The sequence below is a fragment of the Clupea harengus genome, chromosome 5, assembly GCF_900700415.2.
Source record: "Clupea harengus chromosome 5, Ch_v2.0.2, whole genome shotgun sequence".
Classification (NCBI taxonomy): domain Eukaryota; kingdom Metazoa; phylum Chordata; class Actinopteri; order Clupeiformes; family Clupeidae; genus Clupea; species Clupea harengus.
This window is the reverse complement of record NC_045156.1, coordinates 10,437,701-10,451,233: the sequence shown is the minus strand read 5'-3', so window position 1 is coordinate 10,451,233 and position 13,533 is coordinate 10,437,701. Positions and strand designations below refer to the sequence as shown.

At 40.9% G+C, this 13,533-nt stretch overlaps 2 protein-coding genes across 2 annotated transcripts; both read left to right on the top strand.

Moving 5' to 3' along the window:
• The first annotated feature begins 2,973 nt into the window (after window positions 1-2,973).
• LOC122132886 (trichohyalin-like) lies at window positions 2,974-5,988 on the top strand. Its single transcript, XM_042707733.1, has 3 exons — window positions 2,974-3,050; window positions 3,232-3,531; window positions 4,254-5,988. The coding sequence occupies exons 2-3, from the start codon at window positions 3,247-3,249 to the stop codon at window positions 5,466-5,468; spliced, it is 1,500 nt and encodes a 499-aa protein (XP_042563667.1). The 5' UTR covers window positions 2,974-3,050; window positions 3,232-3,246; the 3' UTR covers window positions 5,469-5,988.
• Window positions 5,989-9,958: 3,970 nt separating this feature from the next.
• On the top strand, window positions 9,959-11,212 carry LOC122132885 (trichohyalin-like). Its single transcript, XM_042707732.1, has 2 exons — window positions 9,959-10,597; window positions 10,864-11,212. The coding sequence occupies exons 1-2, from the start codon at window positions 10,070-10,072 to the stop codon at window positions 11,131-11,133; spliced, it is 798 nt and encodes a 265-aa protein (XP_042563666.1). The 5' UTR covers window positions 9,959-10,069; the 3' UTR covers window positions 11,134-11,212.
• Window positions 11,213-13,533: the final 2,321 nt, after the last annotated feature.

The window sequence follows — 13,533 nt, the reverse complement described above, 5'->3', positions numbered from 1 at the left end:
AGATGTATAAATACCTACATTCAGCACCTACAGCTTCCATCGAGATGTCGCACAATACACTCAATTCCTGGACATCAGAAGCGATGCCGACAATCTTTGGGGCGTGTCTGTTCGACGAACATATGGCTTCAAATGGCGAACATTCAACCTGTCAACCAATCTGGACACTTTTTGGCTTGTCATGGACTCCACCTTAACGGTCCAGCCAACGTTCCTCTGCAGCGTCTCTTCACTGTTCGCGATCTCAAAGTCATCTACCTTTGATCGCGCTGCTGCCGTGATGAACCCGAATAATTGCAAAAATATGGGCTCACCTTTGTGGAACGCTGCTTCGAGGTGTTTATCGAATAAACAGCGTGTTGCAGATAGACGTCCCAGTCATTCTGCCTCCTCATTACAGTACTTTGCAAGATGGCGCTAATGTTCTGGTTTGAGCGCTCATCTTGCCCATTGCTCTGCGGGTGGTAGGCTGAAGTACAGCATCCTCTATCCCAAAGGTTTAAAAGAGCTTTGTTACAGTCATTTAACAAACTCTTCTTCCCATATCAGTGATAATCTTTTTGACACCACCCTGTGCCAAAACAGTTTTGTGTCACCATAAGTCCTACCCCTGGACCGTTCTTGCCTCTCAGAGCGCCTAGCCATGACCCACTTGGAAACAAATCAGTAAAACTTAATGATATGGATGTAACCCTTGGATGTCGTTTTGAGCGGCCCAATTAAATCAATCCCATGACTGCCCGGGACCCTGGACCTTAATAGGGTGTAGCGTAGGTGCTACAGTCTTAATTCTGTCATGCCTCTGACATGGCTCACAGGAACCCAACCCAATTCCTCTACATCCTTTTTCAAAGTCAGCCAATAAAAATGCTGCACTGCCTTCTGTGCAGTCTTCTGTACACCAGGGTGCTCTCCAGTGGCTGCACTGTCATGGCACTCATACAGTACCCTGTCCCTCTCCTCAGGGGTACGTACAACCAGACGTCTCTTACCTGAATTAACATAGTACAACATACCATATCTAACACATACTGCTTTGCTGCTCTACCGACAGAAGACATCTGTATCTTACTACTCCTAGTGTGGGAACCATTTGCAAGGTAATAAAATATAGCGTCCAGACGTGCAAAACTCCTCATCTCTCAAGGATGTCTAAATATAACACAATATGTCCACTTACACTTCACAAACACACAAAACACAACGTAGCACACTGTCACAAACGAGAGAGGGAGAGAGAACATGACAGCATTAGTTGATGAAACACATAGAAAGTCTGTAAATGTACATGTACATAAAACATATGAGATTTAAATCCTCTGATCGCTGCATTTAACGTGCTAAATGTCATCCATAAAGTTTTGGCGCGCAGCGCAACCTAGCGCTTTATTTTCCCTCATCAACTGCCCCACAACTGTTTGACAGCAGGCTATGCTACAATGTACAATGTCATTAACACATCGTGAAAAAGAGCAAAAACATCGAAACTATTGCAATAGCACGGGAGATTTAAATCCCTGATCGCTGCATTTAACGTGACTGATTCGTGCCAAATGCGCACTGACCAGAAGCGTTTGACAGCAGGATATGCTACTGTGGGCTAACATTACTTGTAAGAAAAATGTCACGAAATTAAAAGTGAAGGTCCTCTATTTAATAGCATGGTAACTAAGCATATAGCACTACTAAAGGGAAGGCTCGCTGTTGGCGACTTGTAACATTACCTGAGGTTATTTGTAATGCAAGTAAATCAACTTACCTTAGCTGGATGGGGATGTGTAATCTGCTGATGAAGTTTAGGTAACTTCAACAGAGGCTTTTGTCTTCAAAAAGGATCTTTTGTCTTCAGGTCTTGAAGTTTTCAAGTCTTCCAAACTTAGTCAGCTTGCATAAATTACTGTCATTTAAGCTAGCCAATGAACTATTTTTTACAAAAACCTATCGATTGTGTATGTATGTGTGTTTGTAAGAGTGCTAGCTTGAGCTAACCAAACACAGTACAGTAGCTATCTAGTTAGCTATCGTAGCCATGTCAGCCTATGTAAGATACTGTAATTTTAGCTAACCAATTAAATAACTTTCACACAAAAAACCCATCGATTATGTGTGTTTGTGATGTGTAACATATATCCTTTATCAATCACTCTCAGTTTATGTTATTTAACGCTACAGATTACACCTAACACACGTGTAATTCAGTTGCTATTAATGTTGAACAGCAACGTTAAACGTGACACCACATTAAATGTCAGGCAAACGACGTTGCAGCTCAGCGGGAAAAGTAGAGGTCCTGGTATTAGCCAATCAAATAAATGGTGTTTTCCGTTCCTGCCTGGTAACTCATCTTAACCAATCAACATTCTAGAATTACATCCGTATGCGGATCGTTTTTGAGTCAACCCATCGTCTACTTACAGCATCAACCGTTGAACAGGGGGCGTGGCCAGAGCGGAGTTCAGAGCAGACGTGACAGTAGCAGAGATCCATTTCTACAAACGGTGTTCTATATTTTGATCATCAGTAACAAGGAGATTGACAGAGCAACAGTCTGGAATTAGGCAATTTCAATATCAATTATGTGAATATTTATGTTGGAGTATGCAGTTAGGGCATTACAATGGTATACTGCATTCGTGACATACAGTATAGTATTACCATAGTAACATTGTCTGAATGAGAAGTAAACAAACAAGGCAGCGAAATAATATTACAACAGGTATTTCCTTTCTGTGGACCTTCCATATAGAAGCTTCAGTAATAACACATTTTTTACATTCTTCTTTTTCAAATAAAAACTTGTACGGAAAATTGTTTGTCTATTGGAAGGAATTTCTTAGAGATTTGTTTTAACAGGCTCGAACATTCCAGAACTAGCCAGCAGTGCTATCACCATGGATATGACATAGAAAGGTCACCGTGGCTACCATGGTTAAGCAGTCCATTTGTGGCATTTTTCGAACTGACAATATTTTACAATTAAATAATAAAGCAGTTAGCTAGGCTGACAGAAGTTGTGTTGAATAGGGCTATTGACCAGAGGTGCCCCTCAGGTATGTTTAACATCTAACTCTATGTAATAAATAAATTATTAAATAAACACGGGTAGGCCTACCAGGTTTAGTTAAACTAACATGCTACACCATAGCTCTGATTTGCTTTCAAGACTTTTTGTTTCAAAACTATAACAAATAAAAATTCGGAACCTGCATTATACTAACTATATTTTGGCAGAGGGGCAGGAGAAAGATGGCAGAGAGTGGTTTTCGACAATGGATTCAAGACCCTATCGTGATCCCAGGCCAAAGGGAAGCTATGAGCAGCAACACTCACAGATCATCAGGGGGTTCCTCACAACTCAAGCCAGCAAGTTCAAGGAAAATTGCTTGGAACAATGACAACAGCGAGTATGATGACAGCGCCACCTATGCCTTCTCAACTGCCAATGCTACTTCCAGCAGCGAGACCATAAAGGCTCTAACAGATGATCAGAAGGAGATCTTCAGCTACACGAAGGAAGACAGGAGAGAACAGGTGGGAGGGAACAACACAATTACAGAAACACAAAGTCAAATTAGACCTGAACAACACAGAAAAAAACATAATCAGATAAATATGTCCAAATGGGGTTAGGGAATAAAGTGCATTTGTAATTTGAGGAAGAGTATTCATCAGACCAAGATATGAAGAGGAAAGGCAGGGGGAGACAGGGTGAGGGAAGGATGATAATTAATTGACAGAACTGAGGGGAAGGGAGGCAAAGAGAAATGCATCTGCAGGCAACCGTCAGGGCTAATGCCCACTGGCGTCGACCTTCGCCTTTAGTGGGACAGGGGTGAGATACGAGGTGGCACACCATCAAGGACTTGTCATTGAACAGAGAGCCTGTGAGGGAGTAACCACGACTAACAGAGCTTGATGTAATTTATAAAAGAAAAAACACTGAAAGGCAGAAAGACACTGGAAAGACAAAGAGTAGAGACAACAGGGGTGACTTTAGCACATACCTGAGTCAGAAGAACAAAAGAGACTGAAATAGGGACAGATGCTGGTAGATAGAAGAGATGTACAGATTCTAAACAAACACATGAGGAAAAAAGGCTAAGAGAGGTCAAACAAGTTTGAGTAGCTTTTCAAAAACAGGCTTAATACAATAATGTAACAACCGAGAAGTAGTGTTAAGAGCAAATGACAAACTAGAACAAAACGTTTTGAACCTGTTTATACTCTAATCCAGTATTTAACATAAATTACAGAGCATGACTGCGGGTTTGAGACAACTGAAGGACGTGACAGACAGACTGACAGTCCAAGAGAGACGGCGACATACAGATGGAAGACCTCCAGGAATGGTGAGACAGAGGGATAGAGAGAAGACATCAGACATGAGGAGACGTAAAAATGATATAGAGGTGCAAGATCTGGAAACTGAAGAGACCACAGGAACAGAACATCTACTGGGGTGGCAGAGTGAGGAAGAGAAAGAAATATATCAGTTGAATGAGAGGAGGAACAAGAGCAGTTTGAGGGAAACTGAGGAACTGGCATTTGAAGAACCTGATCAGTCTAGGATGCAACAGAAGATGAAAGTGAAACGACTGAAAGAGCCATGGGAAGACAGGCAGCGACAGACAGAGTTGGAACAAATAAAAGCGCTGGAGAGAGAGGGGAAATGGAGAGAAGGAGAGAGACTGAGAGAAGTAGAGAGTGAAGTGGAAAAAGAGGAAATACAGAGAGAAAAAGAACGTCTGGAAGAGCTTGTGATTGAAAGGATGAGACTGAGACAAATGGGGCAGCACACGCTGATGAAAGAACAGAAAAAGGAGAAATTGAGGGAAAGGAACCAAAACCGGGAGTGGAACGAGGGAGGCAGAGAGGCGATAGATGTCAGAAGATTGGAAGAGAGGAGAAAGCTGTTAGATGAGGCAGAGCAAGGAGAGGAGAGATTTAGAGAGGTGGAAAGTGAAATAGTGAGTGAAAGTGTACAAAAGTTCAGGAGACAGGTGAGGAGGCTGCTGGAAGAGAAACAAAGAGAATCTGACCAAGAGGCAGAAAGGGAGAGAAAGAAAGAGGCCGAAAGACGAGATCTCCTGGGAGAAGGTGAAACAGACTCACAATGCCAGGAGGGAGATAAGATGGAAAGGCAGACAGACATGCAAGAAGAAGGAGAGGAGAGAAGCTTGGACATACACGAGGATGACGGCCTCTCTCTGACAGATGCAGAGGAGACAAGCGAGTACAGCAAAAACCTTGAGGAAGATGAAATCCCCTCTGAGTATAATGTTGAGGTTCCCCACAGAGAGAAGAGTGTGAGGGGAAGACTGATTGGATGGGTCAATGACAAAATGAAAGAGAGATATCACAGAAAGATTGACAGATCAATCCAGAGGGAGACTCAAGAGGGGCATGAAATATACGTTTCAGGCAAGTTCCAAAACCTCAGCTCATTTAAAAAAAAAAAAACAGTTTAGAACTTTGAATTTAATTTTATGATGTAATGTAACACCCGGGTATTCCAGGGGAACTGTGTGCATGCCCATTTTCAAAATGTATTATTAAATACATTTGTATCAATAATGGATAATTGTTTTGGTTTATGAATCTTTGCAGGGTTTTTTGGCGGGCCTTCCTTGTCTTTGGGTAGGATCTGCACCCGCGCTGAACGAGAGCAGGAGAAACGAGGCAAGCTCCTGAAGGCAGAGGCCACACGGCAGCTCGTGGAGTCTGAGTGGCTTCAGTGGGAGAGAGACCGGAAGGAGAAAAAAGAGGAGAGAAAGAACAGAGAGAAGGAGGAGAGGAGCCGCGCCCAGCTGGCCTGGATTCTGCAGCAGAACGAGAAAGCCGACAGGAACCTGGAGCGCCACAACCACCAGAGGAACACCGGCGCCAACAAGCTCCCGAAGAAACAAATGATTGGCTGGGATAGGAGGATTTAGTGAGGTAGACCTCATCCACACCCTACAACAGGGCATCATCTTACAACATATAAAGTTTTCAATGACAAAGGATGTACTTCTTACAGGATGTGTTATTTTCATATTTACACATGTATTACAGTATTAAAGTTAGTTAAAAGAGTTAGTGGGCATGAGGAACACTGTGCTTGAAATAGGAACGTTTCAAAATTGGAAATTACCAAAAGCTTCCATCCAAGCAAGCCTCCTAGCTCAGCACATTTTACTCCATCAATATTCAAACCTCACTGGAGCTCATGATAGTGACAGATAGTGAGCAAAGCAAATCACAGTGATGTTACTGATACGAAGGGAACCTGAACACTGACATATACAAACCGTTGTAAGATCTGTGTGCACATTTTTTGGTTGCATTAGTTATCACAAGGAGCCTAATACTAGACACAGATGTTGTATGTTGCCTTGTTCTTCATTCAGTTGTGCACACACACGTACCATGGACAGTAGCTGACATTCAAAACATAATCCCGCTCACTAGATATTTGTGTGTTTATTCATTTTAAATTATAGAGTTGCTTGTCTGTTATGTTGCTTTTGCCATCACATATATACACTCTTGATAGATAGTATTGTAAATGGCGGTTTGATCGCCTCGATTGTAACAACAGTAAACAATAGTTACAATTACCAATGACAGACATTATATGATAGGAATAGAGACAGGAGTACGCATTAGAGCAGTAAATATTACAGCATCACCTTCGTGATTTGGGATGACTAGGGGAGAGATAGAAAAGACAGACAGAGAAGAAGTTGCCTACCCCCAATGAGGGTGGCAGAGAGAGAAGAAGGTGCCTACCCCCAATGAGGGTGGCAGAGAGAGAACAAGGTGCCAACCCCCAATGAGGGTGGCAGAGAGAGAACAAGGTGCCAACCCCCAATGAGGGTGGCAGAGAGGCGGCAAGAGCAAGAGGAGAAGAAGAGACAAAGAGCAGAAGAGACCTTAATATTTTAAATGGCTAGTTACACACCCTAACCTCCATTCCTATGCATTCGCTACAACCCAATTCAATAGTACTGATTCCTTCCCAACTAACCCTTTGATTGCTCATCTACAGCTGACTAAGACAGAGTCATGTGCATTATTACTAGTATCATTCTTCTCAGAAACGCAACCAGATACTTCAGATTGTCATGAATTATATTGCCATTACCACAATCAGACTTCTGCCCATATTGTAAAGATGAATTCAAGATTAAACATATATGCTACATTCATATTTACACATTGTTCTATTTGTCACAGTTATGCTAATGTAAACTCTGTGCCTAGGTGGCGGGAGGTGCATATATTTTTTTCCGATACAATGTGTAGCACCTGTAGCCCTTACCAGGGGTACTAGTAGAGGCACTAACATCCACCTGGGTTCAGGGAGTGGTATGCCTTGACTAACTCACAGGAGTTGATGTTGATGAGTTGAACAGATGGAACTTTATTGCCTCACAACAGCAATGTAATGTACACAGTACTGAACTTGTATAAAAGAAAATAAAAAATAGAGCTCTTAGAATAACAAATAAAATAGGAAAAAAACACAGTCAATCTCTTTTGTGTTGCAACTCTCAATGACGGTTTCTCAAATGTAGGAGCTGAGATCCAACAGGTCAGTTCTTGATCCGTGTGCGTGTGGGTCCAAAAAGTTCAGTTTCGTGTGTGTATATTATCCCTATGATTATTTCTTCCCGGGTAGGGGAAATACTGTGTATAAGTTCTTATTTGGTGTCAGATGTCTTCTGTGAACAGATCCTATGGTAGGCCACACCGCTTCCACGACCGTCCAGTCTCAGTGGGCTGGGCTCGCCATCACAAACTCTTCTAGTAATTAACCTACACAAATAGTGAAGACTAATAAGTATTCTATTCTTAGGGTTTCAAATATGACACCTCATTAACTTCATCATCATCATCATTGTTTATTCAGGGAGAATTGACTGACCACAGGGCTCTTTTGCAGCAATGCCATGATTGAGGCTACATAGTACAGAAGAACAATAAATAAACAAACCATAACAAAACAGACAAAATAAATAAAAAAAAACACATTAAACAACTCAGTAATAAATTAAGTATAAAAAAAATAACATAAAGTAAAATTAAATCAGAGAATCATTTAAAACAACAGCATTGAGGCACATCCTTATTATCTAAAAGGCTCTAAAATTGGTTGACAGACAAATACTTGGTTAATTTCAACTCCACTTGAACAGTGTTCCATTTATGGGAAGCAAAGAACTTAAAAGCTATTTTACCTATATTAGTTTTTGTAAGTGGGATTTCAAGGGAGATGAGGCTCTGTGAACTTTTTTTCTTAATGTAAATTTACACTTCAAGCTCACCAGAAATGTCTTCTCTCACGCTTACAGCTGGGATTCTAATTAAAATATTTATTAACTTTGATAAATGGAAATAATAAAAAGATTCGAATATTCTGTGGCGTTTTATAGCAACAGTTGGTAGTCGGTTCAAGGACACGTTTTCCAGACGAGATCTCAAAGCACAATGAGATGGTAGATGCACGTAGCCTCTTTACCCTATGGTTGTGCATAGTGCGCCCTCCTTAGGGAGCAACATGCTACTACATCTCTAGATTGTATTAGTAATCCTGTATTTCATATTACAAACAAGTATCGATATTTATTTGTTTAATATTATGATTTTAATTTAATTTTGGTTCATATGTGTACTCTGAGAACATGGCGTTTTTTTTCTTGCAGAATCTCCCTGTACAAGAAATGTGATATATGGGAGAAATAAATCACAGAAGGGATATGCTTGATACATTTATACTTATATTGCTGTATCATAAAATGTAAAGAAGTGTAATAATATCAGATCATGACCCAAATATCGTGATAGTATCAAATCATCACTTCTAGTTGATATGGCTTACAGTAGATAAAATATAGTTACAGTAACTAATCGTCATCAGGTATGCCATGCCCAATTCAGAAATATCTCAAATCAGATTCATATTTGAAATTGATTGATGTAGTTCTAGTGTCAAATAAGGAAAATAAAACACTCAAAAGTGTTAACTGAAAAAACACTGGCAGCCCAAAATGGGCCTTTTGTGTCACAACTTTATCTAATGATGTCAGTGACAGCTGGTAAAGGGAACACTGATGTCACAGTGATAGGCATGACATCACAGAGGTTACTACACGTCTGGAGTTTTAAAGTAGAACACATAGAGACAGGTTGTCAGTTGTATGACCAAGGAGTTGAGAGTACACACATTTACTTCTAAGGAGCAGATTTTTTATATATTTTGTAAGAACTATAGAGTCCCCTTTCAGGTAAGTTATTTTTTATTTTGTTTTTACTGGCAAACTAACGTTATGGTAATTTTCTTTTTAAATTAATATTATTATGTATGTGTCTGTAAATTGTGTCACTATAAGGAATATAAAGGCAGGCAAAACTATTTTTGTATGGAATGTTGTTACTTCCTCATAATTGGATCAAACAAGTTGTACCTAGGACATTAATGTGTAAGATTTGACATTTGATATGTATGTCTGTCTTGTTATAGGAAGACCTGAAAGGTGACAGACTGTGGGGTTTCCCCCCCTCACACTGTAAATCCCAGACCAGATATTTGATCGATCAGGAGATCTAGGCAGGCATCAAAGCCTAAGAAGGTATGAGGAGCAATATAATGCCAGTCAATAAGTCTTCAGTATATTTTTAATGCAAGGTTAAAAAATACGTGTTTATGTGCACAGATATCAATACTAATGATAAGAAAATAATACTGTATAATGGGGTGCTGTATGGTTGCAAAAATGGTTTATTCCAAAAGGAAAAACATTTGTTAAATAAACTGCTGTTTACTTTGTGATAAAGAGGTGCACTATTTTATAGTTGATTTGTTTGCCTTTTGAAGGCTTTAAAGCCCAAGATGAGGAGGGTAAGGGGAGAGGACCAGACTGAGGAACATCGAGAGCTCAGCACAACGGATCACCATGCTACCATAAGTGAGGACGTCCGGGCACAATGGCAAAAGCAGAGTGAGATACGGCGCCAAGGCCAGGAACGTCTACTCGCATACCTCAGTGGAGGTCTGAGAAAGATAGAGGAACAAGAGGTTGAGAACATGAGGGCTAGTCAGGTGATGGCGCATGCTGAGCAGAACGAGATGGATATCAGCTTAGAAGAGAGGAAAAGACAAGTGACGAAGGAGCTGAAGGAGTTTACGAGAGAGGTCAACAAGGTGCTAGATGGAGTCTCCGACCCAGACTCGGAGGAGTCTGAGTCCGGAAATGTTTCTGTGTCCGATGAATACACCACAGAAAGTGTATGGGAAATGGATATGAAAGCCAAGAAAGCAAGAAGTAGACAAGAGATGGACAGACTTAAGCAGGACAAAAGACAACGTGATGTCGAAAGGGAGAGAGAGCTGGAGAGGAAGAGAGAGTTGAAGAGACTTCAGCGGGCGAAGCGAGAGCAGCAGGTAGTGGAAGAGAGAGGAGGAGAGCAGCAGATGAACATCAAGGCCAAGCAGAAGGCAGAGAGACAGAGAGAGATGGCAATACAGCAAGAGCAGGAGTTGTCCCATGACATCGAAAAATTAATACAAATTATCCAGGAGGGGTCAGGAACGGACAAGAGACTGCACGACATGGTAAAAGACACTTTACAATTTGGACACTAAAATAACTGTCAGTACCTGAACCTGTTTTTGCTCATTTGTGTATTGCTTACTATCATACTCCTTTTGCAGAACACGTGGAGTTGTTTTTGCGCAATTGTTGCTTTTTTATTGTATTTTTATTTATTTGAATGTTTTATGTGTGTGCTTCATCTGTCTTTGTGCTGCTGTTAAGACCCAGATTTCCCCACCTGGGGATCAATACAGTGTTATCTTATCTTACCATATCATACAAACAGGCTCGCAAGGAGTTGGAGGGGCTACAAAAAGCTGAAATTTACTACCAAAACAAGAAAAGGAGAGCCCTGGAGAGACAACAAACAGAACAGTTGCAAATACAGCAGAGACAAGAAAGAGAGAGAAGGAGGGAGGAAGAGAGAGGGGCCGCTTTCACAAGAGATATTGAAAAATTGGTCGGATACGAGTGGGCAGGACCGTGGGGCATTGGCCAATCTTATGGATGTGCTCTTGGCAGGAAGACGGTAAGTGTCTTTAAAACATGCATGTGACTTCAAACACAGGTTCTCACAAGAGAGACATTGTTGTATATAAGGTAATAGAAAATATATCTGAAATCTGAATCATATGTCTGCATCACATGGACAGCACATTTAGACCCCAGGCTATTAAATGTTCTTGAGATGATCATCATTTAAAATCAAAATGAAAAAATATAGGAAGCCAGCGAAATTATCTCAAAGTAGGGACAATATGCTAAGCACACTGAGGATAATGTAGCATGTGGTGGAATAGAACAGGCCCAAGAACTAATCCTTGTGGAACTCCACAAGACATTGTAAACTTGGACACATACATAAACCAACCTATTTCAATCTAGTGTGGTCATACCTGTATGAACAGTATGGGCATATATCAAATGGATTAATCTGTTTCATCCAGTTATACGCATGGCCATTAAACCATTAAAAATAATATTACAGATGGAGATTCAGAGGTTGAGAGAGATTGAGCAAGCTAAGGAGCAAAAGCTTATGATGGAAAGACTGAAACAGACTGAGGAACGAATACTAGAGATGGAGAGACAAAAGGAGAGAGATCGAATTGAGCTAGGGCCAAGAACTGAAGTTATCGATGAACAAGAAATGGAGATAAACTGGTTGAAAAACCTAGAGAGAGAAAAGATGAGGCTACAAAAGACAGAGAGACTGAAACAAATGGAGAGAGAGAAGGAGAGAAAGAGACAGATGGAGCAACTGAAGGCATCAGAGAGACATGCAGAGTTGGACAGAGACAAAGGAATACAGAAAGAGATGGAACGACTACAAAAACAGAAGCAGAGAGAGATGGAGCAGCTACAGGAGCAAGAAAGAGCAACAGAAAGGCAGAATGAGATAGACAGATTGATTGACTTGGAAAGAGAAAAAGCACTGAAGCAAGACATTGAGAAATTGGAAGAAATTATGAGACAGGAAGAACTGAAGAAGCAATGGGAAGAGAAACAGAAGACACTGGAAAAACAAATGGAAGAAAAACAGAGAGAGATGGAAAGAAAACTTAAACAAAAACAAAAAGAACTGGAGCAATGTTTGAATGGAAGGCAGCAAAAGATTGAGGAGGAGAGGCAGGAGACAGAGAGGGAGATGGAGCATCTGAAAGAGATGGAGAGAGAGATCAAGAAGAAGGGAGACATGGAACTGAGGCAGAGAGAAGAGAGACGGAGGGAGATGGAGCTGAAGCAGCTAGAGGAGTTGAACAATAACACCAAAGAGATAGAAAAACAGAAAGAAAAGCTGGAAAGAAAAGCCATGAAAGAGGAGAGGTTGAAAGAGCGGGAGAGAGCAGAATGTCAAAGGCAGATACAAATGGAGGAAGACAAGCAAAGAGAGAGCGAAAGACTTCTAGAGATCCAAAGAAGGGAGATGGAGGAGAAAAAACGAGAACTGGAGTTGCAGAAAATGAAAGTATCTGAGATGGAAAAGGAACTCAAGGAAAGGGATCAAAAGCTGAAAGAGAAAAGCCAAAGTGAGCTGCAACAAATGGAGGAGAAGTGGAGAGTATTGTCTCAGCAGAAGGAAGATGAATGGGACAAGAGGTGTAAAGAGATTGAAAAACAGAGAGAAAAGGCAGAAAGAGATGCCCAGGCAGAGTACAACAGATTACAAGAACTCGAGAGAACAGAATGTCAAAGACAGATCAAAATTAAAGAGGAAAAAACTAAACAAAAAGAAAGACTTCTAGAGGTTCAGAGGATGGAAATGGAGGAGAACAAACGAGAACTGGGGTTGCAGAAATTTGCTGAACCTGACATGGAAGAAAAACTCAAAGAAATGGAGCAAAGGCTGAAAGAGAAAAGCCAAAGTGAGCTGCAACAAATGGAGAAGAAGTGGAGAGTATTGGATCAGCAGAAGGAACATGAACGGGACGAGAGGTGTAAAGAGATTGAAAAACAGAGAGAAAGGGCAGAGAGAGAGGACAAGGAAGAGAGAGTGAGATTGCAAGAGTTAGAAAGAGAGGAACAACAAAGGCAGATCATAAAGGGGCTACAGAGAGAGAGAGAGAGCTTCTTGAAGATACAGAGGAAGGAGAGCAAACAAAGGAAGATGGAGGAGAAACAGCAACTGGGATTACAGAGAGCTGCAGTAGCAGAAAAAGAGGAGATACTCAAAGAAATGGAGAAAAGAATGACAGAAAAAAATCTGACTGAGCTAAAACAAATGGAGGAAAACTGGACAAAAACAGCCCAACAGAAGGAAGAGGAATGGAAAGATAGATATAGAGCGATAGAAAAACAGAAAGAAGAGGCAGAAAAAGAAGCCAACAAAGAGAAAGAGATATTACAAGAGCAAAGGAGAAAAGAGCAGCAAATGCAGATTGAAATGGAAGAACAAAGAGAGGTAGAAAGAAGAGATAATGCAGAGAGACAAAGAGAGATGGAGAAGAGAAAGCTG